The sequence below is a fragment of the Bos taurus genome, chromosome 7 (genome assembly GCF_002263795.3).
Source record: "Bos taurus isolate L1 Dominette 01449 registration number 42190680 breed Hereford chromosome 7, ARS-UCD2.0, whole genome shotgun sequence".
NCBI classification, from domain to species: domain Eukaryota; kingdom Metazoa; phylum Chordata; class Mammalia; order Artiodactyla; family Bovidae; genus Bos; species Bos taurus.
In genome coordinates this window covers 41,216,788-41,242,828 of record NC_037334.1, presented here as the reverse complement: position 1 = coordinate 41,242,828, position 26,041 = coordinate 41,216,788, and the positions used below count along the sequence as shown (strand labels likewise).

The 26,041-nt window shown below is 38.8% G+C and overlaps 1 protein-coding gene across 1 annotated transcript; it reads right to left on the bottom strand.

Moving 5' to 3' along the window:
- Positions 1 to 14,836, bottom strand: TRIM58 (tripartite motif containing 58). The gene is made up of 6 exons (XM_024995083.2): positions 14,332 to 14,836; positions 9,957 to 10,052; positions 7,945 to 8,175; positions 5,813 to 5,835; positions 5,616 to 5,716; positions 1 to 1,398 (listed from the first exon to the last, which is right to left on the bottom strand). The coding sequence occupies exons 1-6, from the start codon at positions 14,752 to 14,754 to the stop codon at positions 809 to 811; spliced, it is 1,464 nt and encodes a 487-aa protein (XP_024850851.1). The 5' UTR covers positions 14,755 to 14,836; the 3' UTR covers positions 1 to 808.
- Positions 14,837 to 26,041: the final 11,205 nt, after the last annotated feature.

The following is a 26,041-nucleotide window of genomic DNA, read 5'->3' as shown; positions in this document are numbered from 1 at the left end:
CTAACATTGGTTTATATTATAAACCAATTATATTGCAATCAAAAATATATCCAAAGAAAAAGGAAAATGTTCTTGTCAGAGGTATGGCATTGGACTCAGTGATATAATCAGAGGAATGAACTGCATCACTCTCAGAAATTGACCCCTGAATAAAGAGGATTTAAAGAATAATTAAATAGTCATAGGAATCATGAATAGATAAAGGGATGGTTCTGAATATATTAATCTAGAAGGAAATGGAGGTTAAATGATGAGATATAAAGCAAAAAAAACATAGAAGCAATAAAGAAAAAAGAGAGGGAGACAGAGACAGAAAGAGGCAGGGCCCAGAGTGAGAAAAAGAGGAGAGAGAGAAAGAAAAGATGAAACAATTAGGGATCTGACGTTAGAACAATATTGGACTGTTTTGAACCAATTTAAGAATTTCTATTTCTAATTCTTAATATGTGGAAGACTTGGAATGAAGAGATATTAAAAGGAATGAGAAATTAAAATAAATGTATAGATATCTTTGTTTAATACAAAGTCCATTCATTTGAAGAAAACCTCATCAAAAAAGTATGTGGAGCCATTTGGGAAAACAGTGATAAGACTGCTCCATTTCTAAAATTATTATACAATCTTTATTCAAACACATATAACATATACTTTCCCTTTTGTTCCTATGGGAAAATTTCCATAGTGACAAGGAGTAAACAGCTGACCTAAATGGGGACATCTGTTGAGCCTTCACATATGTATATACTATAGGCTCCATTCTATTGCAGAAGACTTTGCTAGGCTTGGGGTGTATCTCAGCAACACAATCTTAGGAAGAGTCATCTCTGATATCAGAGGCAGAATCAGAATGACCCCTGGATGTCCAATTTTCTAATTCCACTTCTGTCATAGGTGGTAAGATAAGAGGCGTTGTGTCACAGATGAAAAAATAAGGTCGAAGAAAACCAGAGAACAGGTGGTTGAACGTGTAGATAAAAGACCCATTCGTGATGTTGTAAAAGGAGATTTCCCCTGCTTCATAGTCCAAGAAAATCCCAATGCAGCGAGGCCGTTCCAGGTGGAGGAGAGGAACTGATGGAGAGGCAAGGACCATGTACTCACTTCCCTTCAGAAGCCACATGGCCCAGACCCCATTCTCAGGGGATGGTGTGATTTCCCCCTTTCTTGACACTGTGTCTTGACAGACACCTAAGCCCCATTCTGCTCTTTCTCCCACCATGACTTCCCAGTAATGCCTCCCTGATGAGAAGTTCTGCAAACCCAGGATACAGGGCCATGTGTCAAATCGCTCAGGGTTGTTGGGGACATCCCTCCACAGTTCTCCATCCTGCACACTGCGCAGATCAGCAGTCAAGAGGAGGCTAGGATGTGCGGTTGCAGGATCCAATTTTATGTCAACTGTGGAAACAATTTTGTGGAACATGTAAAAGAACAGAAAAGACTCGTGAAAACTTAAGAACCCATGATATTAATGACTGTCACACCATTCTTTACTCTCCCTCTAATAACTCATGGAGATAAAAAAATAAGTATTTCATCTTGCAGATGCTTTCTTGAGTTTGAGTATATTCCTCTGTTATGTCTGCATGATCCAGGACTAATTACTGCCCCAATTAAACCATAACCATTGATGATAAGACAAACCAAGTTCATAACCATTTAGATTCCTTTTATCTCTATCCACAGCACTTGGGTACTCTTTGGAATATCTGCATTTAAAATACAATTTATAACTCCCTTGGGGTTTTTTTTCTTTCCAAAGCCTATAGAAAAATTACATTGATCTAAAACACACCACTTTAAAAGCTATGTTACTATGGTAGGAAGAATTCTAAGAGGAACTTCATGACCTTTAGACCCAGGTGGTTATCTCATGATTCTGTTATGTGACAACTGGGAGATTATATGAGTGGGTTCTAATCTAATCACCCTTTAAAATCAGATACAGTTCTTTGCTTATTGGTCTGGTGGTAGAAGGAAAAATCAGGGAGATTTGCATTTGATATGTCATTGCTGCCTTTGAAGATGGAGTGGGCCAGTTTTCATTACTTTTCTTTGCTGCATAGCAAATTACCACACACTTAGCTACTTAAAATCACATCCATTTGCTTCCATTCTTCAGATCTGATAATCACATGGGATCAGCTAGTTTCTCTGCTTAAGATTTTATTAGATTAAAATCAAGGTGTTGACCAGACTGGACATCTCTAAGGGGTCTAGGGAAAGGTCCACTTGCAAGCTTATTCAGTCTGATGATGTAAAGCAATTCCTTGCAGTTGGAGGACTGACATCCCCATCTCCTTGTTGATTATCAGTTGGAGGTTCTTCACCTCCAGTACTGGAGTGGGGTGCCATTGCCTTCTCCTCCAAACTCTAGAGGTCATAAATAACAGGAACTGAAAGTGGGTCTCCATGATGTTGTGGTAGAATTATTTAACAGATGTCATGTCTTCATATATCATTCCCACTTCAAGAAAATAGATCTGTGAAAAGGTTGTGAATACATCTATTTTTAATTCTTCTCCCAACTCTTCTTAAACTCTTAAAATTTCTTAAACTATCATCAAATAGAATAATATTCTAACCAAACTTCACCTTCTTCCCAGTGCCCCATGAATGATCAGTCCTTAAAGTTCAGCTTAAATGACTTTTCTATAGCACTTAACACTTTTGAGAATCCTTTTGTCCTAGAAAACATTTCTCTTTCCCAAAGACACCAGTCATCACTCTTTACTCCCTTTCTGCTGATCACCCCTTCTTGGTCTCCTCTGCTGTTTTCTCTTCTCCTCCTCCATCACTGCTATTGGAGAAACCAATGGTCTAATGATTGGGACCTCTTGCCTCTCTCTCAGATCACTTTTGATGTGTTCTTGGGCTGGCAGGTATATTACTTTCATTAAATTCCATTCATATGCTTTACTAATCCCAAATACTTTTAGCCTAGACTTTTCTCCTGGAACTCCATATATGTAAATTCATCTGCCTACCCAATATCAGCATTTGGATATTTAATATCCATCACAACATTGATGTGTCTAAGACCCAAGTCCTTTTTTCTACCTTGCCTACAGCTTTACCTGTCAATGTAAACAATAATTTCATTATGCCAATTCAGGAGATTTTAACTTTGGAATTATTCACAACTTTTCTCCCTTTCTGACACCTCATATCTAATCCAACAGCAAATCTTCCCAGTTCTGCTTTCAAAATATCAATATAGCAAGATCTTGTCTATTTCTCTGTACCTCCAGTACGACTTCCCTAGTCCAATAGAAAATAGTCTCTAATTGAGTTATTACAAAGGCTCCTAACAGCTTTTCCACATCAAGCCTTGCCCCTCTGTAATTTATTCTCAATAAACCACGCAGAGTGATCTTCATGAAACATTAGTCCAATAATGCTATTCCTCCATTTATAACTGATGCCTTATTTCACTTCTTTTTTTTTTTTATTTTTTTTATTTATTTATTTTTTTATTTCACTTCTGCTCATAGCAAAGGCACCCCACTCCAGTACTCTTGCCTGGACAATTCCGTGGACGGAGGAGCCTGGTGGGCTGCAGTCCACGCGGTGGTGAAGAGTCGGACACAACTGAGTGACTTCACTTTCACTTTTCACTTTCATGCATTGGAGAAGGAAATGGCAACTTACTCCAGTGTTCTCGCCTGCAGAATCTCAGGGACGGGGAAGCCTGGTGGGCTGCCGTCTCTGGGGTCGCACAGAGTCAGACACGACTGAAGCGACTTAGCAGCAGCAGCAGCATAGTGGCCTTCTTGTTGGGTCCTATGCTACCTGGACTTTGCTTGACCTCTACAGTTCTCCTGTCACTCACTCCACAACAGCCACACAGACTTCCTCATAGCTCCTGGAATGCATCTTCCATATTTTAAGCTCAGGTCTTAGAACTCATTTCTGTTGCCTGAAATGCTTTCTTCTAGATCAGATATTTGCTGTGTTTTCCCCTATGAACGAAGTCTTCCTTGATCATCAAAAACTCCAGATTAGATGTGCTAACTCAAGAACTTCTGGCCACACTTATTTATTTTTTCAATATTCTGTTTCATTTTCTCACATTTTGTGTACTTTCCATAATTTAAGCAAAAATGTACAACATGATGCTCCATATTTGTAACATCTTTGATGTTATTGTTCAGTTTTATATTCTAAAGCTTAGAAGAGTAACTGGCATAAAATACACAATATTTTTGGAATTGACCAGTTAATTAATTCAATAAACATAAATGGGAATATAAAGACACTGATTATGAGAGTGTAATAACTTGCAACATTTCATACAGTTAAGTGAAAGTTGCTCAGTCGTGTCTAATTCTTTGGGATTCTCTAGGCCAGAATACTGGAGTGGGTAGCCTTTCCCTTCTCCAGGGGATCTTCCCAACCCAGGGATTGAACCCAGGTCTCCCGCATTGCAGGCAGATTTTTTACCAGCTGAACCACAAGGGAAGCCCAAGAATACTGGAAAGGGTAGCCTATCCCTTCTCCAGTAGATCTTCCCGACCCAGGAATTGAACCAGGGACTCCTGCATTGTAGGCAGATTCTTTACCAACTGAGCTATCGGGGAATATCAATCTCCCTGTAAGATCATGGATTAATCATTGAACAGGATTGATAAAATGGGTTTTCTTATCATGGGACAAAGCTGCTGCTGCTGCTAAGTCGCATCAGTCGTGTCTGACTCTGTGCGACCCCACAGACGGCAGTTTCCTTCTAAGTAATAAACCCATTATTAAGTCATAGTCTATTTTCATTATTTGGCATAAATTGAATATAAAAAAATTAAAAACATTGAATCTATATTGTTTTAAAAAACCAAATACTAAGACCCAACAAACTAACTATAACACTACAGTTATTCCCTCTTAAATATAATTAACTGAATGTTTTTGGCTTTATTGACTATCTAATTTAAGAAATTCATCAAACTGCCAGATAACGAAAGAATCCAAACTTTATATTATCTGATACACTGCAATGCTTTCATATACTGAAGATTTTTTTCTCTGTTTTCAGATATGTTTCATTTGTCCTCCAAACAATACAAGTTTTTAGCATTTTATAAAAAACGACATAGACATAGATTGGAACTAATATTGCTTATGTCACAGATAATATCATTTTCAAACCCACTACTCCAACCAAATGTAGCTTACATGGGTGTCAGTTACTCTGATATTCTTCAGGACTATTCACAAATATCCCAATACTCTTTTAAAAAAAAAATCTGAGCCTACTGCTCTCTCCCTTCCCCCCTTGTAGTTTGACATGACCACGTGACTCACTTTCATCAATAATATCTTGAGGAAAGCTATATGTGTCCCTTAGGGTGGTGCATGATTCACCATGACTTTGCTCAGTTCTGTGCCTATCAGCAACAGGAAGGAGGTGGGGCTCTGTCTGCATGGAGTGAGATTATGTGAAATTAAAGCCTCCACAATCCAGTAATCAACCAATAACATGATCTCAAAATAAAACTTTGCTGATTTTAGCCACTAAATTTTGGGTTGTCTTTGTTACTGTAGCCTGACTGGTACAGTAACATGCAATAACAGCCAAATTCCAGGAGTCATAGTTCTTCAAGGTCTAAAATGCAGCCTACCTTGGAACTTCCTCAACATTTCCCTCATGCCAGGGATGCGACACATTGTCTTCAGCTCCATAACGATGGACTCGGGTTCCAGGCGTGTGACATTCTTACTTCTGAGAAGAGCACAAAACCTGCAGTTTTCATTAGGGTTATCCACCAACCTCCCCAGCCTCTCCCAAACCATTCTCTGATTTGGAAAGTAAACATACCGGCTCAAGGCTCCTCCCACACCCTGAAAATGAAAGAGAAACACAAGCAGGTGTGAGTTAGACCTCTGAACTGCTTTTGACAGACTGGGGACACACCAGGAACATCTCTTTAGGAATTATTGAAAATCATTAACTATTGATGTAAAACTATAAGAGATATGACTCCCTCTTTAAAAAATCTAAAACAGATTGTTATTGAGTTTTCTCATGAATTTAAAATAATATAATCAGTTTGCCTCTATTAAAACAAAATCAGACCACACAAACTTTAGGTTAATTCCTATAATATCTATTGGTTTAACTATTTTCTGAATTGATAATTCTGATAATTGGATGTTTTTATGAAGAGTTATTTTCTGTGAACAGAATTAAGGTAAAAATAGATTCTAAATATCTGCAGAATTTATTTGGGAAATAGTGAAATGTATAGACATAAAATGATAATCTCAGTGTCCTTGTAAGAAAACCCTAACTTCCTTATTCTCTGAACCAACATACTTTGTCTAAGTTATCTAAGTAGAAAAAACAGAAGTCATTAAAATTCAGCAACAGTCTCTGTCAAAGTAGATTATTAAACAAATCACCTACACTGTATTTCCCTTATCCCTCTAAAAAATGACCACCAGTCAGATTAATTTTAACAGGGCATAAAAACAGGGAAATGATTAGCTTTATATTTCATCAGAACAACAGGTCTTATTTTGGTCCATTAAGGGTGAGATGTTGTTTCCTGGTACTGAGGAAGAAAGGGAGAAATGAGTATAAAAATGAAAGCAAATTATTTGAGGAATAGTCTCCCTAAGGACTTCCCTGGTGGATCAGATGGTAAAGCATCTGCCTACAGTGCAGGAGACCTGGGTTCGATCCCTGGGTCAGGAAGATCCTCTGGAGAAGGAAATGGTGACCCACTCCAGTACTCTTGCCTGGAAAATCCCATGGACAGAGGAGCGTAGTAGGCTACAGTCCATGGAGTTGCAAAGAGTTGGACACAACTGAGCGACTTCACTTCAAACTTCAAGATTTGTGTTATAAGACATTCTAACATTTATTCAGTGCTAATAAATGATAATTTCAAATATGTAATATTTTAAGATACAGTAAGATGTGACAATGAATATTGTTGAAAATGCCAAAGTTCTTGTGTTTATTTACTGTTTAAAATTTTGAAAATTTATTCCTTTGGGACAGTTTGCTTAGTCTAAGTAGGCATAGCAATAATAATAAAAACAATAACAACAACAACATTTTACTGATGCATAAATATATTGAAGAAAATGGGACATATTTAATATAAAAGCTATGCAAATGCTTTTATTTAATGACCCCCCCTACTCTGTGACCAGTGCTATTTAATCACAGAACTTGTATGAAGATAGAAATTACTTATTTCAGACATTCTTAAATGAGTCATTGGGATTGAAACACAATGAAGCGTGCCCAGAAAATTTCTATTGCAAGTAAGTTCTAGCATGAGAGCAAGCATCCACCAACAATGATGACTTTCTCAATTCACAGGATTTAATGCCTTTAAGGAGGATTATTATTTATTTGTCTGTCTTCTCTATAATCTCAATTATACTGTGGGCAAGCTGTATGGAGTCAAATTAATCCCTCCTCACAATGCCTGGAATGGGCATGCACTATGGGCTAGAACATTAGCATTTGCTTTGAAAATTAATATGCCAATTTCAAAGTGAAAAATTTTAGATATTACTCATATGTTTGACCATTGACATTAAAATGGGTTAACAAGACTTGTTGGATTAGCCATGACTGAAATACAGCAATATCATCATTGGCCCATTATGGGATTTTTTATAAAATGCTTTCTAGGCAACATAGTATAGATAGTCTGTTTTCTGTTTAATCATATGTAAATCATTAAATTAATTTTAGTTTTGAAAATATTTAAGGTTTTGTCTTTAGTATAAACTATTATGTATGATTCTCTAGGCTCCCTTCAGATTCTGATGTTAGGATTGAGGATTTTTAATAACATGCTTTCCAAGGAAATTCTAGGGTGATCCTGTCCTAAAGAGCAAAACTGCTTAAGGAGTTATCTCTGAAAGCTGCCATCTGTCCCCTTGGTCTCAGGTGTGCCCATCCTTCTTCTCCCAGGCACCCAGCCTCACCTCCAGCAGACCCAGGGCTGGTCGCTGGCACCTCTCCTCCAACTCCTCTGCCAGCTCCTTCAGGGCCCTGCTCTGCTGAACCAGCCGGTTTTTGCTTTCCCGAAGCTTCTGCAGCGTGGCTCGCTCCTCCTCCTCCAGTCTTCTAAGCTGCAGTTGCTCCTCCAGGGCCAGGAAGCCACGATACTTTTCAAACTCCCACCTGAAGCGTTGCCTCTGCATTTCCACTTTTTCCTGGAGTGACAGTACAACAAATCACCAGCAGTTGGGGCAGAGTATTTGGCCTCTACCTTCATGTATGGGCGGGGAGCGTGGTGGGGATCGGGGGCCTTCCCTGGCGGCTCAGATGGTAAAGCATCTGCCTGCAGTGCAAGAGACCCAGGTTCAATCCCTGGGTCGGGAAGATGCCCTGGGGAGTGGCATGGCAACCCACTCCAGTATTCTTGCCTGGAGAATTCCTTGGACAGAGGAGCCTGGTGGGCTACAGTCCATAGGGCTGCAAAGGGTGAGGTACGACTGAGGCGACTTAACACACACACACATGGGGAATGACATAGTGAAAAGGGGTTTAGTTGCAATTCATTGTTCTCTCACATCACCCTTTTAAATACTATAATTACACCTATAAATATAGGACTAAGGGTTTCCACAGAATTTAGAATTTCATTTATTAAAACTATGCTTGTTGCATTTTGGCTCACATAGATACATTCTTAAAGGTAAAAATGATGCAAGTTGACTTGACTTAGAACAAGATTCTTGGAAACATCTCTAAGAATAATCAGTGGAGGGTTCAAGACATGCATGAAATCAGATCTCAGATATAGAGTTCCTGATTTCATAAATTTCTGGTCAGGTCAGGATTAAAAACAATTGACTTAGATTACTAACTTAAAAAATTATTAATAAATGTCATTATTAATTAACTTTACATATGATATACATAACTATGGGAAAAAATAAGATATCACGGAGAAAAATATAGCAAAAACCCTTATGAAAATATCTGCCAGAGGATAGAATACAAGTCAAAATTTTCAAGAAAAGAAAGAATTACAAAATTATAGAGAATAATCAGAGAAAAAGGGTTTCTTGGGGAAAGAGAAGTATTTGGAAATAAAGTCTATATATATTGTAATATATAATATAAAAATATAAACACCTATGTCATTTCTATATACAGTTTCTCAGTATTGATCCTATTGATATTTGACCAGGTGATTTTTTGTTGTGATTTTTTTTTGGGGGGGTGGGGACTGTCCTTTGTATTATAGGGTATTTAGCAGCATTTCTTGCCTTTACATATGAGATGCTAGTAAGGCACCCAAGTTGTGACAACCAAAAATATCTACTGATATTGCAGAATATCTCTTGGAAGGCAACATTGGTCCAGGTTCAGAATCACTTTGCGTATGTATGTGTGTGTATGTATAAATAGGTAAAGGAAAAAAGAGCTGATGATGGCAGAAATATATCAACATATTGACTGAAAAAAGACATATATTTATATCAATATATTGACTGAAAAAAGAAAATTCAGATTATTTTTATATATGATGACTATAAGCCTGTATTTCATATATGTGTGTGTGTGTGTGTGTATATATATATATATATATATATATGTATGTATATATATATATGCTGTGAAATAGTAAAAATTTCATTCAACAAATACACATTTTTTAAACTAGTAGTGACAGTACAACTCTGTTCTAAGTGATGCAGTGAGTGAAGATCAGTGAGTTAAGATCAAGTGAGTTAGTAAGATCAAGATGAATAAAGTCTTTTTTTATAATTTGGATTGGGGATAGTATTACAGAGATTAGAAAGAACACAATTGTACAAATATAATCTGAGGGGATGAGATGGTCCAGGATGATGCTGAGATCAGTTTTTCTTGAGTACCTCGGTAAATGGAACAAAAGCAGGGACGATGGTAGAAGAACGACTTAATGATCCAAATAAGGATCCTTCAGATAGGTTAGCCACCTGAAGCCCCAGTATTCTCTTACCTTCCAAATAACAGTTTTCTTCCCCACATTGGCCTCCTGAGTTGAGGCTTCCTCCAGCTCTTTCCTCACAAGCTCCTGTGCCACCTGGAGCTTTATCTGTTTGGGAAGATACGCTGCAGCCATTAAGGATACTCTCATTCAGTACTTAAACTGACCAAGCACAGGAAGAAATACAAAGATCAGCTATAACGGGCAGTAGAAAGCATACAAAAATGTTCGATCTCATTAATATTAATGACTGTTAAACATAGATATGTTTTAAATGTTAATGCCAGATATAATAAAGGATGTATCTAAAAAGTGTGTTCATTGTATTATAAATAGCAAAACAGTAAATAATCAAAATAGGGCAATTAAAAATAGGGCAGTGAGGAAAAAATTATTTTATTCACTGGATAGAATTAAAACAAGGTGCTTCAGAATTTTTAATGGCAATAAATACAATTATAATGAAAATTAAAATAAGCATATTTTATGTAACCTGATACCAATTTTTAAAAATAAAAGTTCTTATAATAAATATATAAAATGAAATGAAAATATATTCAATAAACAAAATCTCATCTTCTATGCTTGGCTGAAAAGGTGATGCTATTCCTTTTATCTATATATTTCAACTTCTTAAAGTTATTCATTACTTTATAACCAGAAGTGTACTTCTTATTATTTTAAAGAAGAAATCTTGTAAGTTAGTATTTATTATATGAAAAAGAAATACAGAAAGTCATAAATCTTACAAGGGGTAGAAAAATAATTTAAGGAAAACTAAATCTCTTTTCAACCCTAGGACTCCTGCTAAAGGTAAGCACATATATTTTATTTACAGAGAACACACACAAAGATAGACACATATACACATTTTAAAAGTCTCCCCAAAGTCATTCAATAAGTCTCAGGAAAAAATTAAAACAAACAAAAAATTAAATTCTTCCCACAGTCATTCAACAAGTCCCACACACCAGTCTTTTTTTTTTCTTTTTTTTTTTAATGATAACATTCTAAGGTAGAACACATAAAATAGCAGTAGAAACCAATGAGACATTTAATAAGATGAAGAAAATGGCAATTGTTTTTAGAATCTGGAAGGACTAGAACACTCCGACACTTAACAGACAAAAAAAAAATTGTAAGCAAAAGCAAAGAGGTTGAAAGTTGTGTCACGTTTGGGGAAACAGTGATTAAGCTAGCTTTGCTGAATCTAAAAATTAATGCTTAAGACAAGAGTTACAGTAAGAGCACTTAGGGTCCTAAAAGTGATTGACAGGCTAAGGAGTTTGGAAGATATTTATTTGGTATTTAGTTGAAGGACTGCTGAAATAGAGAAAACTTCCTTAGAATATGACATTATCCATGCACTGTATGGCACCCGCTGGATTAAAGAAAAAAGGCAGGAATATACTCTAGAAGTCTAGTTAAGAAATAGTTAGCACCTGAATTTTGCAGAAGACAACCAAAATCAAGAAGAAAACCTAAAAAAGATATTTCTAGGTAGGTCCAGAGGGTACTTGAGGGAAAAAATAAATCACAACCTTGATTTAAAACAAAGTTAAAATAATAATAATAATTACATTATTAATTATTCTAAGTTAAAATGTATGATATAAATATACAAAATTAGTATAGGCTCTATATTATTAATAATTTATTAAATTTATTATTATTTTATAAAGTTAATATCTTCACTTTATTTTCATTGTGATAGTACTTCAGGTAAGGTCAGTAGATTAAAGATGACTTTAACTCTCTTTGTGCAAGCAGCTGTTCCAAATATTGGGAATTTAAGTGTGTTCTGCTGCTGCGGCTAAGTCACTTCAGTCGTGTCCGACTCTGTGTGACCCCATAGACGGCAACCCAACAGGCTCCCCCGTCCCTGGGATTCTCCAGGCAAGAATACTGGAATGGGTTGCCATTTCCTTTTCCAATGCATTAAAGTGAAAAGTGAAAGAAGTCGTTCAGTCGTGTCCGACTCTTAGCGACCCCATGGACTGCAGCCTACCAGGCTCCTCCATCCATGGGATTTTCCAGGCAAGAGTACTGGAGTAGGGTGCCATTGCCTTCTCCGAAGTATGTTCTGAATATGTCCAAAAACTTTTGATGACCACCAGTAGGAAGAATCTTTTTCACAGAGTTGCATGGATGCCACTTTTGTGAGCCAGGTACTCCAATATTAGTCACCTCTTCACTGAGGATGCTCGTATCATAAGTCCAGAAATATGTGTTGAATAGAGAGGAATCTGTCGGCTTAACCACTGGATTCCTACGTCATAGTAACATGTATTGGCAACTTTAAAGGGGACCAGAGCCTTGTGCCCATCCAGACACCATTCATAGCAAACATTCAAACATGAAGGTGGTTTTATGCACCCTTATATTCATTGCAGCAGTATTTACAGTAGCCAAGACATGGTCTTCACTGGTGGCTCAGACAGTAAAGAGTCTGCCTACAATGCGGGAAACCTGGGTTCAATCCCTTGGTCATGAAGATCTCCTGTAAAAGGAAATGGCAACCCACTCGAATATTCTTGCCTAGAAAACCCCATGGACAGAAGCGTCTGGTAAGCTATAGTCCATAGGATTGCAAAGAGTCGGACACAACTGAGTGACTTCACTTTCACTTTCTTTCAAGACATGGACACAGCCTAAATGTCCATTGACACATGAATGGATAAAGAAGATGTGGCATATATATATATATGAATATTTTTGTTATTGATGTTGTTTAGTCACTAAGTTGTGTATGACTCTTTTGTGACCCAATGGACTGTAGACTACCAGGCTCCTCTGTCTGGGAAATTTCCCAAGCAAGAATACTGGAGTGGGTTGCCATTTCCTTCTCCAGGGTATCTTTCCAACCAGGGATGAAGCCTGCTTCTCATGCATTGGCAGGTGGGTTCTTTATCACTGAGACACCAGGGGAGCCCACTATGTAAAATTACTCTGGCTTAAAAAGAATGAAACAAAGTAATTTATAGCAACATGGATGGACCTAGAGATTATCATACTAAGTAAAGTAAGTCATACTGAGAAAAATAAATATCATATAATATCACTTATGTGGGCTTCCCTGGTGGTCAGCATTAAAGAATTTGCCTGCCATGCAGGAGACATAAGAAACACAGGTTTAATCCCTGGGTTGGGAAGATCCCCTGGAAGAAGGCATGGCAACCCATGGCAATCCAGTATTCTTGCCTAGAGAATCCAATGGACAGAAGAGCCTGGCTGACTACAGTCCATAGGGTCACAAAGAATAAGACATGACTGAAGCGACTTAGCACACACATACTCACACACATTGCTTACATGTGTAATCTAAAAAAAAAATGATACAAATGAAAGTATTTACAAAACAGAAATAGACTCACAAACTTCAAACACAAACTTAAAATTATCAAAAGGCAAAGGTGAGGGGAAGGAATAAATTAGGAGTTTAGGATTAACATATATACACTACTATATACATATAAAATAGATTATCAACTATATATAAAATAGATTATCAACAAGGACCTACTGTATAGCACTGAAAACTCTACTCAATATTTTGAAATAACCTATATGGGAAAAGATTTTTAAAAAGAATGGATACATGTATATGTATAACTGAATCACTTTGCTGTATACCTGTAATGAAGACAACACTGTAAATCAACTATATTCCAATATAAAATGACAATATTAATTATCATGGGCTTCCTAAGTGACTCAGTGGTACAGAATCCTCCTGCTAAGCACAAGACTTGGGTTTGATCCCTGGTTTGAGAAGATCCCCTGGGGAAGGAAATGGCAACCTACTCCAGTATTCTTGCCTGGGAAGTCCCATGGACAGAGAAGCCTGATCAGCTACAGTCCATGGGGTTGCAAAGAGCTGGACACAACCTAGTGACTAAACAACAGTAGCATTAATTAATATAACTATTATGCAAAAGCAAAATATTATACAAATGATAGTTATTAGGAAGTGTTTCCAAGAACATTTATGCACTTGTAACTAAGAGGCAATTGGACAACATAGCCTCCTACACCAGGGAGCTCTAGTTGTGAAACTCAGATTACCTATATCAGGAAAATTAAGACCAGCATGAAATGAAATGACAAGGGAGTTTCATGGCAGAGAAGAGCAGTCTAAAATAACAGTATGTTTGAGCTCCTGAATAGGAGTCCCAAACGATGGTATTTCCATGGAGCAAAGGTGAATGTGAGCCAGGAGGGTGGTTGGTGTGGAGGGCACTGCTCATTCAGATCAGGGGTTATCTTTTGGCTCTGTCTCTGGCAAGGGATTTTTCACACTTCTGACCTAGTCAGTGTCTTCCATTACAGACCAGCATTTCCAGATCAGGAGTCACAGCCCTCCACATTACATGGTAACACCTCTCACCTGGTAGCACCTGGCGGCCTCCTGCAGCGATATTGTGTGGTGGCTCCTGTGCTCTGGAGTGGTGTCACAGACCCAGCACAGCACTTCCTGGTCCTCCTCGCAGAAACGGGTCAGCTCCTCGCCATGCCTCACACACAAGCGTGCCCCCGAAGGCTCCGCGCCCAGCCCCAGCTGCCGCACGCTGTCCACCAAGCTGGCCAGCTGCCTGTTGGGCCGGAAGCTTTCCAGCCTGAAGGGACCCCGACACTGCGGACAGGCATAGATGCCGCCCTGTGCGCTGTCGGACTTCTCGCAGAACTCGGAGATGCATCTGAGGCAGAAACTGTGGCCGCAGTCCACACTGACGGGATTCTGCAGGAAATCCAGGCACACTGGGCACCGGGCCTCCTCGCAGAGCCGCTCCCCAGGGGACCCCGAGGCCATGGCCTGCTGGGCCTTGCCTGGCCCCTAAGATAGTACAGCTGTCTTTCCCAGCTGCCTGCACTATCTTTCCTGGTGTTCTGACGCAGAAGGGAGGAACCCCACAGCCTCATGAGAAGCAGACACAAGATGGGCTTTATCCACTGGCAAGCGTCCAAATGAGCCACGCCCAGTGAAAACTTGCAACTCAGACACAGTAAACCACAAGCATAAAATTAACATTCTAGCAATCCTAGCCTCCTAGGAAACTGATCATTTCTAACGAAATCCCTCGTAAGGTCGCTTATTGGAGCCTGTACTCTCATGTTTTCACTGTCAGTAAATTTCAAGAATCGCTAAGCTCCTTCCTTCAATTATTTTCTAAACTGCCCCATGACCTTATTATCTTTTTATGACATATTGATTTGTTAAAGTTTTTTTTTTTTTTTTTGTCAAAATTTATTTTTTCTCAGTTCAGTTCAGTTCAGTCGCTCAGTCGTGTCCGACTCTGCGACCCCATGTATAGCAGCACACCAGGCCTCCCTGTCCATCACCAACTCCTGGAGTTCACTCAGACTCACGTCCATCGAGTCAGTGATGCCATCCAGCCATCTCATCCTCTGTCGTCCCCTTCTCCTCCTGCCCACAATCCCTCCCAGCATCAGAATTTTTTCCAGTGAGTCAACTCTTCACATGAGGTGGCCAAAGTACTGGAGTTTCAGCTTTAGCATCATTCCTTCCAAAGAAATCCCAGGGCTGATCTCCTTCAGAATGGACTGGTTGAATCTCCTTGCAGTCCAAGGGACTCTCAAGAGTCTTCTCCAACACCACAGTTCAAAAGCATCAATTCTTCAGTGCTCAGCCTTCTTCACAGTCCAACTCTCACATCCATACATGACCACAGGAAAAACCATAGCCTTGACTAGACGGATATTTGTTGGCAAAGTAATGTCTCTGCTTTTGAATATGCTATCCAGGTTGGTCATAACTTTCCTTCCAAGGAGTAAGCGTCTTTTAATTTCATGGCTGCAGTCACCATCTGCAGTGATTTTGGAGCCCCCAAAAGTAAAGTCTGACACTGTTTCCACTGTTTCCCCATCTATTCCCCATGAAGTGATGGGGCCAGCTGCCATGATCTTCGTTTTCTGAATGTTGAGCTTTAAGCCAACTTTTTCACTCTCCACTTTCATTTTCATCAAGAGGCTTTTTAGTTCCTCTTCACTTTCTGCCATAAGGGTGGTGTCATCTGCATATCTGAGGTTATTGCTATTTCTCCCAGCAATCTTGATTCCAGCTTGTGTTTCCTCCAGTCCAGCGTTTCTCATGATGTACTCTGCATATTTTTTTTACTTCCTTTTAATTAGCTCTTAATAAAGAAATATATTGGTAAGTTATAAGGAGATGCCCCCTCCCCCCCAAAAAATGTGTGTATAATAATGATAAGTCTATAGCCTAACAACAATTCAAAGCATTTAAATAAAATCTGGTCAACTTCAGTGAGTCCCATAATGACTGCACATGTGTTATTTTAGAAGTGGCAAAGCTGTAGGCTAAGGCATTGGTTAGGAAAAATAATCTAACTACAGCCTATCAGTGCTGCAGCACTTGTGAGTTGGGGGAGGCTGAGATACACATAGAAGAAAGATGATTTGACAAAAGGGTGTGATCCCTACTTGGGATGAATATGGTGAGGTCATTAGGTCATCAGGAAAGTAGACAAATGTGGGAAACATCTGTCATCTACGCAAAATGCAATTTTTATTTCGTTGAGTTTGAAGGGATGATGGACATGCCTATAGCAAATCATTCAATTTGTTCCTCAGCACAAGCTGCCAGAATCTCAGACACAAGAGTAAGCAAAAAACAAATGGCTCATCGCTCAAGGGAGTCTTAAGATCTATAAGTAGAACTCATACAATTCTAAACTAAAAACTGGGAGAAAAGACACTCACCAGTGCTGCAAGAATATTACAGGGCTCTGAACAAGCTGGGGTTGTGGAGGGTGGGCAGTGGTCAGATTGGGCCCTTGGGAGTTTCTGAGTTAATAACTGAAGAGTGAATAGAAGTTGAAAGGAAGGGAGCTCTGGCAAGGAGAACAGTCAGAGGGCACAGAGTATATAAGCTGAACTATTGCTAGAGGGAGCAGGATGTACCCCATGACATGAGGCAGCCAGGCAGGCTGACGTATGTGTACGATGAGGATGAGTGGCAGTAGATAAGTTCCGAGTGAGTGGCAGAGGCAGATGACTCAGGTCCTTACAGCTTCAGAGAGGTTTTGTTGTTGTTGTTGTTCAATCACTAAGCTGTGTTCAACTCTTTATGACCCCATGGACTGCTGCATGCCTGGCTTCAATTCATGTCCATTGAGTCAGTGATCTTATCTAACCAGCTCATCCTCTGCTGCCTTCTCCTTTGGCCTTCAATCTTTCCCAGCATCAGGATTTTTTCCAATGAGTCAGCTCTTCACATCAGGTGGTCAAAGAACTGGAGTTTTAGCATCAGTCCTTCCAAAGAGTATTTAGTCTGATTTCTTTTAGGACTGACTGGTTTGATCTCCTTGCTGTCCAAGGGACTCTCAAGAGTCTTCTCCAGCACCACAATTCAAAAGCATTAGTTCTTTGGAGCTCAGCCTTCTTTAAGGTCCAGTGCTCACATTTGTATATGACTACTAGAAAAATCATAGCTTTGACTACATGGACCTTTGTCAGCAAAGTGATATCTCTGTTTTTTAAAACACTGTTTAGGTTTGTGATAGTTTTCTTTCCAAGGAGCAAGTGTCTTAATTTCATGGCTGCAATCACCATCCTCAGTGATTTTGGAGCCAAAGAAAATAAAAGTCTGTCATTGCTTCCACTTTCCCCCCTTCTATTTGGCATTCCCTCCTCCAGCAGACCACATTTTTTTTCAGAACTCTTCACTATGACCTGTGCATCTTGGGTGGCCCTGTACACCATGGCTCCTAGCTTCACTGAGTTACTCAAGCCCCTTCACCACGACAAAAGGGTGTGATGAAGAGGCTGGAGAGGTTTGCAGGTCCTTGTTCTAAGGACCAGGGCTTGGCCTGGAACTTTGGCAAATGGAAAGGTCTAAACAGTTTGAGGCTGTCTGCTGAAAGTTCCAGGTGGATAATTAAAATAGATTCTAAAAATAAATACAATAGACTCTTTGAGAACAAACAGAAACAGTTATGAGTAGAACATTAAAGATGTGAATTTATAAAAGAAAGGAAAAGGGCAGAGGGCTCCTTAGTAGAAAAGCAGACCCTGGCTCCAGGCTGAAGACTGTGCTACTTGCTAGATAAGAGGCTTGAAATAAGTTTCTATACCAAATTTCCTCTAAAATATGAGGACTGACTTTGTTAATGCCTCTCATACAGGGCTGTTCAAAGGATTAAATGGGCTAAACAATGTCACACATTTGATACAGGTCCTGGTGTGTAGTAAATATATCTAATTAAAGAAAAAGAAAACAAGTAACAAAAGGGATGGATAATTAGAAAGTAAGCAGGAGTTGTTTTTTTTTTTTTTCTATTTTGCTCAATAATGTATCCCCATTAACTTGAAGAATGACTGGCACATAAGATACCCAATAAATACTGGTTGAATAAACAAGTGAATGAATGAATGAATAGAATCAGTACAGTTCATCCTAGAAGCTAATGAAGGAAAATTTTCAATGACCATTATATGTTCAGTGTGAGATTCATATTTGTCTACAATTAACATATATGATTTTCATATATGATTTTGACTTTGATTTATGTTACTGTGACTTGCAAAGATGCTGAAGCACATTTCTCTTTTATTTGAAAACATTATAATGCAACATAATCCCTTGGAGGAGGGTATGGCAACCCACTCCAGTATTCTTGCCTGAAGACCTTCATGGACAGAGGGAGGAGCCTGGAGAGCTACAGTCCATAGGATTGCAAGTGTGGGACACTAGTGGGGCAACCGAACACACACGCCAAAGGCTAAGGGAAGGTCACTAGCCTTGCATGTGGAGGTCAAAGTGATTTTCAGGAGAGTGAGTGAGCTAATATCAGATGGTACTTCTTCCCTGACTTGTTCTTCAGTCATTGAATTTAAACTCTATTTTGTCTCTAGCTTTGGGAGGATAAGAATGACCTCTGTAGGATTGTCCTTAAAAAAAGCAAAATTTCCTTATAGCCCATTTGTGGTAAGTAGTAAGCTGCATTATACTCAGATGTCGTTGTATTTACAAGTGCTATGTGAAAGGCCTCCCTGAATACTTTCTTGTTTAATAGAGTTGGTCTAAATTAAAGTTGTATTTTCTTACAATCATTCTTCTGAAGTGAATAAAACATGTCTTTGTGCTGATTCAATCGAATTTTGATGCACCTACTTTAGAACACTGGAGTGGGTTGCCATGTCCTCCTCCAGGGGATCTTCCCAATCCAGGGATTGAACCCAGATGTCTCCCGAATTGCAGACAGATTCTTTGCCGTCTGAGCCTCCAGAGAAGCAAATTAAATTTATATTTCCTCACAATCATTCTTCCTGGGTGAATAAAACATGCCTTTGTGCTGATACAATCACATTTTAGTGCACCTACGCCTTTACCCTAACTCCATTCTCTGACTCAGTCTCAGGTTGCACAGTTCTAAATCTTTTCGTTAACATCCTCGCTTCCTGCCATCATCCTTCTCTAATACTACACTTCACATGTATTCTGCCTTCTCTAAGGATATAGGATCCTCCTCCTCTGACCATTTCTCTCTGCTTCTTTCTTGACTTCCTGACATAGTGACTTTGGGCTCCTGAAACCATCTCTCCAGGGCATCCATGTTTTCTTTCCTAGTCTGAGTCTTTTTAAACAAGGCTCCCAGCGTTTTATGACCATACCCTTACCTCAGCTTTGAGAATTTATAATCTCCTAGTACCCACTCCAGTGTTCTTGCCTGGAGAATCCCAGGGAAGCCTGGTAGGCTGCTGTCTATGGCGTCGCACAGAGTCGGACACGACTGAAATGACTTAGCAGTAGCAGCAGTCCCAAATTCAGCCCACCCTGTACTGAAAAAAAAAAAAAAAAAGCCAGCCAGAACAAACCTCAAAAGCAACTGAGCCATCACTTTCCTTCCTGCTTGTGGTTTTTAAAAGGATCTCTGTTTTTCGTTTTTACTTTTTTTTTTTTTTTCAGTTTTTCAATCCATAAAAAAAAAATTTGTCTTTTATTTAAATATAGTTGATTTATGATGTTGTGCTAGTTTCTGGTGTACAGCAAAGTGATTCAGCTAGATAGCTAGATATGGATATAGTATAGATATAGATAAATACATATACATAACTATTATTTTTCATATTCTTTTCCATGATGATTTATTATAGGACATTGAATATAGTTCCCTCTGCTATACAGTAGGACATTGTTATTTATTATATATATCATAGTTTATGTCTACTAACTCCAGACTCCTAATTTATCCCCCTCTTTCCCCTTTGGTAACCATAAATTTCTTTTCTATGTCTGTGACTCTGTTTCCGTCTTATAAATAAGTTCATTTGTATCTTATTTTAGATTCCATATATAAGTGATGTCATATGATATATGTCTTTCTCTGTTTGACCTATTTCACTTAGTGTGATAATCTCTACATCCATCCATGATGTGGCAAATGGCATTATTTCATTCATTTATATGGCTAAGCAGTATCCCATTGTTGATTTTCATTTCAGCAGTTATATCCTTCATTTTTATTGTTCCTTTTCCCCAGAGTCTATATTGATCATTCACTGAGCTAAGGTTGTCTAATATCCTCTGTAGACACAATTCATTGGCTTTGTAAGGGGTGCTGACATCTCCAGAGTCTTCTTTGTTTCTTTGGAGGGAATTCAGAAAGAAAATGTGAAGCAGAGAAGTCTCCTTGTGACTGTGAGTGAGAACCCAGGGTTTCTAAGATACTGATCTGTGCAGTGGAAAAAATGCTTGCCCGTGGGCTGTTTTCTGTGCATATGAGCTCCAATCATCACATGTACATGTTAACAAAAGTAGATTTACTCCCTAATGTTATACTTTACAATGGATTTACATTAAGAATTTTTAAGGTCATTTGATAGATTTAAGGAAAAGAATATTATCTCATTCACATTTTTATTCCAGAGTCTTTTACTCTGGGCTTCATAGAGTAAGGGCCCCCTATAGCTTATGGAATAAATTAAATAATATATGCAATGTCCTGTGTGAGATTTGCAATCACTCTCTAAAGAAGTGTTGTAAACCACATTTGTATATTAAATATGAGAAATTTGAGATGTGAGCAAATGCAAGGTATACAAATTTACCCTGTCTTAGCTCTTGGACTGCAAGGAGATCCAACCAGTCCATTCTGAAGGAGATCAGCCCTGGGATTTCTTTGGAAGGAATGATGCTAAAGCTGAAACTCCAGTACTTTGGCCACCTCATGCGAACAGTTGACTCATTGGAAAAGACTCTGATGCTGGGAGGGATTGGGGGCAGGAGAGGAATGGGACGACCGAGGATGAGATGGCTGGATGGCATCACTGACTCGATGGATGTGAGTCTGAGTGAACTCCGGGAGTTGGTGATGGACAGGGAGGCCTGGCGTGCTGTGATTCATGGGGTCGCAAAGAGTCAGACAGGACTGAGCGACTAATCTGATCTGATCTGATAGCTCTAATTCTAGGTGTAGTGTTTGATGATGCTTCTGGTGTGCTCTACATGCCCTATCAGGTCTCATATCTTTCCATAAACATGCAGGGATTACAAGATCTGGATTTAGGATTAGATATGAAAACCATACCCCAAAGAGTGAACTATCATGTAGTCTATAAATGTTAATTATTTTCCCAAAATTCAACAGCATGTGAAAAGACCTATAATGTAAATTATCCATAAAATTTTCTGCAAAAAAGGGGCAAGATTCAGGCTTAAAAAATTATCTGTCAATACGCCAAGATATTGGGGCTTCCTAGATGGTACTACAGGTAAAGAACCCACCTCCCAATACAGGAGACATAAAAGACGCAGGTTTGATCCTTGAGTAGGAAGATACCCGGAGGAGGGCATGGCAACTCACTCCAGTGTTCTTGCCTGGAGAACCAACGGACAGAGGAGTTTGGCGGGCAACAGTCCATAGGGTTTCGGAGTCGGACACAACTGAAGTCAGACACAACTTGACTTAGCACGCATGCGTGCATGCCGAGATATAGACTATACAGTGTTGGTGGTTGTGGTTTAGTCGCTAAGTCGTGTCCGACTTTTGTGACCCCAGGCTACACTCCATAGGATTCTCTAGGCAAGAATACTGGAGTAGGTTGCCATTTCCTTCTCCAGGGGATCTTCCTGACCCAGGAATCAAACCTGAGTCTCCTGCATTGCAGGCAGGTTCTTTACCAACTGAACCGGGAGGGAAGCCCAGGCTATATAGTACTAACTCAATTATACTACTCCACTTGTGGGACACAAAAAAGTATGGAAGGTAAAATATAAGGTGTTTAAATCTGGGAGACAGTACTATAGGTATTTAAAAGGATACGTTTTTAATCTGTATATTCTTCCCTTTTCAATGTCTTCTAAAATATATATACACAGGAATCACATTATTTTAAAATCATTAGTTTAAATATTTTTAAAATTATATTAAGTAAGTCAAACACCAATAATTAATTATGTCAGCCTACTTCATCGGACTATAGTGTTTGTGTGATTCACTGGTGAATTCCAATGCCTGGATGAGCTCCAAGCACATAGTAAGTTCCAAATGCATATTTGCTGAATAAATTAATGATAAACCCATCCAAAACATGTGCAATTGTAATTTGTTTTTCTTTTTTCATTTGTTCAATCTTTTAATATGTTATTTTAAATTAAAAGATATAAACAACTAAAATATTAATCAATTGCATGTGATGTTAATAAATATTAATAAATTGCTTCAGTCATGTCCCACTCTTTGTAATGCTATGTACTATAGCCTGCCAAGCTCCTCTATCCTTGGGATTCCCCAGGCAAGAATACTGGAGTGGGTTGCCATGCTCTCTTCCAGGGGATCTTAATAAATTAGATCTTCTTAATTAAATAGACTTTAATACACTTGGCTTTTTAATCCTGCTATATTATGGATGAATTAAAACCTTTTTCTTTTTCAACTCATCTCCTAATTCTCAGATTCACATATTGTATATTTTTTGTTAGATTGACAGAGTAATACTCAGAATGAACTTGTGTATGCTGCTGCTGCTGCGGCTAAGTCGCTTCAGTAGTGTCCGACTCTGTGCGACCCCATAGACGGCAGCCCACCAGGCTCCCCTGTCCCTGGGATTCTCCAGGCAAGAACACTGGAGTGGGTTGCCATTTCCTTCTCCAATGCATGAAAGTGAAAAGTCAAAGTGAAGTCGTTCAGTTGTGTCCAACTCTTTGCAACCCCATGGACTGCAGCCCACCAGGCTCCTCCGTCCATGGGATTTTCCAGGCAAGAGTACTGGAGTGGGGTGCCATTGCCTTCTCTGGAACTTGTATATAGATTGCTTTAATTGAATGAATGAAGACAATTATTTCAGTCATGACTTTTTTTTTTAATTTAGCCACACCTGTAATTAAAATTTGATGAAGAAACACCATGCAACAAAACCCAACTGTCATACATTCAGTCCTCTCACTAATTACCTGCTTGTTAGATTTAAAAAATACTTTTTAATTTGATTTAACTTTTAGTCAAACATCATTAGGATTGATATTAAGTTAAATTTTAAAAATATACTTTCATAAGAATTTAAGAATAGCATCTATCCTGAGTGTTACTGACATATAAACCTCAGTGGGAACTGTTGAATCTCAGAAGGTTGGTTCCATTGTTTACTAGCTTGATTGGCAAATTACAGGGAAAAAAAATATATATATATATTTATATATATATATCTGGGGAACAGAGTACTCAGAAGAGCCAGGTCCCTAAGAAACACAGAGTTATTGAAAGGAAAAGTCTGCTTCCTACAGCATCAAACTCCAACAGAAGATGGCAAATTTCCACTCAAGAAAAAAGCACAGCCCGCATTTGGGTTCCAGGAGGGCAAGGTGCATGTGGTACCCATGATTTAGGGCTCTTCATGCTGTGGTTATTGACAGGTAGGGGAGGTTCTTGTGGACAGACTCGAAGTTTTTCCTAAAGAAATCTAAATGGTACATTTGGTGTTGATGACACAAATTTATTTTGGTTGTTGTGAGTGAATATATTGAATTCTAAAGACTATTCCTCATGACCAAGGCAATTTTAGCCTTTGCTGATACTCTATCTACTTTGAGACAAATGATCTTACCTAAATTGTTTAACATATAAAACTGTAATAGCTGAAAAGTAATCAAAAATGTCTTGAGATGCCAAAGGCCATTTAGATGACTGTGCGACATTGCATATAAAAACAATAACATTCTTGATTATATTTATTTGTGTATAATTTCATATGTATAATTCTCATAATAAAGCTATAGCATTAGATCCGAGGTTACACTGTTTATTCTAGTGCTAAGTAAACTCAGTACAGCATTTTAGAAAACAGATTTTTTTGTTTTTTAAAGCTTAATGCAGTTAAGGTGACTCTAACTCTTGGAAATAATCAGTAAATTATCATTATTTCATTAGGGGTTGAGTTCCTCATTTCTGAAAGTATTTAACCAAAGAAAGGTGATTAGTAAAGTTCAGCTTCCTTGTTCCCTTGGATGCGCATTACTGGAGAAATTTTATATGACTAGGAAATTGGGCCAAATGCCTTATAAACTTAGTCAGTCATAATACAATGCTCCTTTGCTTTCCCTGTGAGCTCCCTGTGGGCCCTTATTGTTCTCCATGTTTATTTTTTTAATCTACTCATTGTTTATATTTAATTGAGTCCCATGGTAATATACTTACAAAAAAAAAAAGATAAAAAAGAGAGATCCACTAGTGTGTCCCTGGTAACAAATGCATGAAAGTGAAAATGTGAGTCCCTCAGTCCTGTTCGACTCTTTGCAGTCCCATGGACTGTAGCCCACCAGGCTCCTCTGTCCAGGGAATTCTCCAGGCAAGAATACTAAAGCCATTCCCTTCTCAGGGGTCAACTAAACCCAAGGACTGAATCCAAATCTCCTGCATTGCAGGCAGATTCTTTAATGTCTGAGCCACCAGGAAAGCCCAACATGGATTTTGTTAAAATACCATTTTTACTCTATATGACTATTTCATTGTCAAATGAAGATAATTTTCCTAGTGACTTTAGCCAAGTATAAGAGGTGAAAACAAAACATAGCAAAAATAGAGAACTATGAAACATATAAATAAGCTGATTGGCCACATTGTTTCATTTACTTATCAGGAACAGTTCAGGGATATTTATGTTTCCTGTAGAATCTGGGTGTTGCTGTGGGCTTTAAGCAGAGGAATGGCAAGCTCTGTGCCAAAAGTTTCACTCTGGCTGCTTTACTGAGGATTTACTGAAGAAGGAAGGGCAGGTAGCTGTGGAGGGACTGCAAGGAGTCTGTTGAACAATCCAGGTAAGAGTAAGTGGAACTTTTTTTCCCCCCAGAGAGGATGCGATGTAGTTGCCAAATGATGAACAGTTTCTGGATATACTTTCAGGTGAAGCCAGGCAATTTTGGTGAGAAATCCAATACTGGGTCTGTGACAAACAAGAATCAGATTTAACTATGGCTTGAGCAAATGGGAGGATAGAGGGACCTAATGAGATGAGAGAGACTTGCTTCGAGGAGACTGGGGGGTGAGGCAGGAATGCAGGATAGTTTGTTTTGTTTCAGATGCTGATTGAATGTGTCAGTATGCACTTCAAATAGGGCAGTTGTTTACATGAGTCTTATATTCAGGCTTGATTCACCCTTTAGGGGGTTAAAGGCCAAGCATTTAAAATCAAGAGACTGCTTGAAATCATGAGGGAAATGAGGTAGATTGAGAGGTGTTCAGCCCCAAAGTGATGTATTTTACAGGTTAGAGGATATGGAGATGCTAGAAAAAAGGAAATGGATAAAATGTGAAAAGAAAAATCTATAGCTGAACTCAGAGAGCCCATGGTCATGCATAGTAGCCCCAGAAAGAGGGAAAAATCAAATGTGCCATACCATCAATACATCAGGACGATTAGGAACGAGGATGAATGATTGAAGGGCAATAGTGCAGCAGAATGATTTTGGTGTCCTGAAGAGGGCAAAGCATAATTCAGTGGATTCAAGAGGGAATACAGGCAGTGAAGAGAGACTCCCTTCCAGAAGGGAGGGGGTTAAAATGAACAGACAAATGCAGGTAGTATTTGGAGAAAAGAAGAGCATCAAGACCTTTTATTGCTCT

What these genes read in the sequence shown, in the direction of transcription:
- TRIM58 (XM_024995083.2), bottom strand. Translation starts at nt 14,754, where the DNA reads ATGGCCTCGGGGTCCCCTGGGGAGCGGCTCTGCGAGGAGGCCCGGTGC. An exon ending in AGAAAACTGTTATTTGGAAG is followed by an intron (nt 8,176 to 9,956) that starts GTAAGAGAATAC and finishes CTGTCACTCCAG; the next exon opens with GAAAAAGTGGAAATGCAGAG. An exon ending in AATGTTGAGGAAGTTCCAAG is followed by an intron (nt 1,399 to 5,615) that starts GTAGGCTGCATT and finishes TTGTTTCCACAG; the next exon opens with TTGACATAAAATTGGATCCT.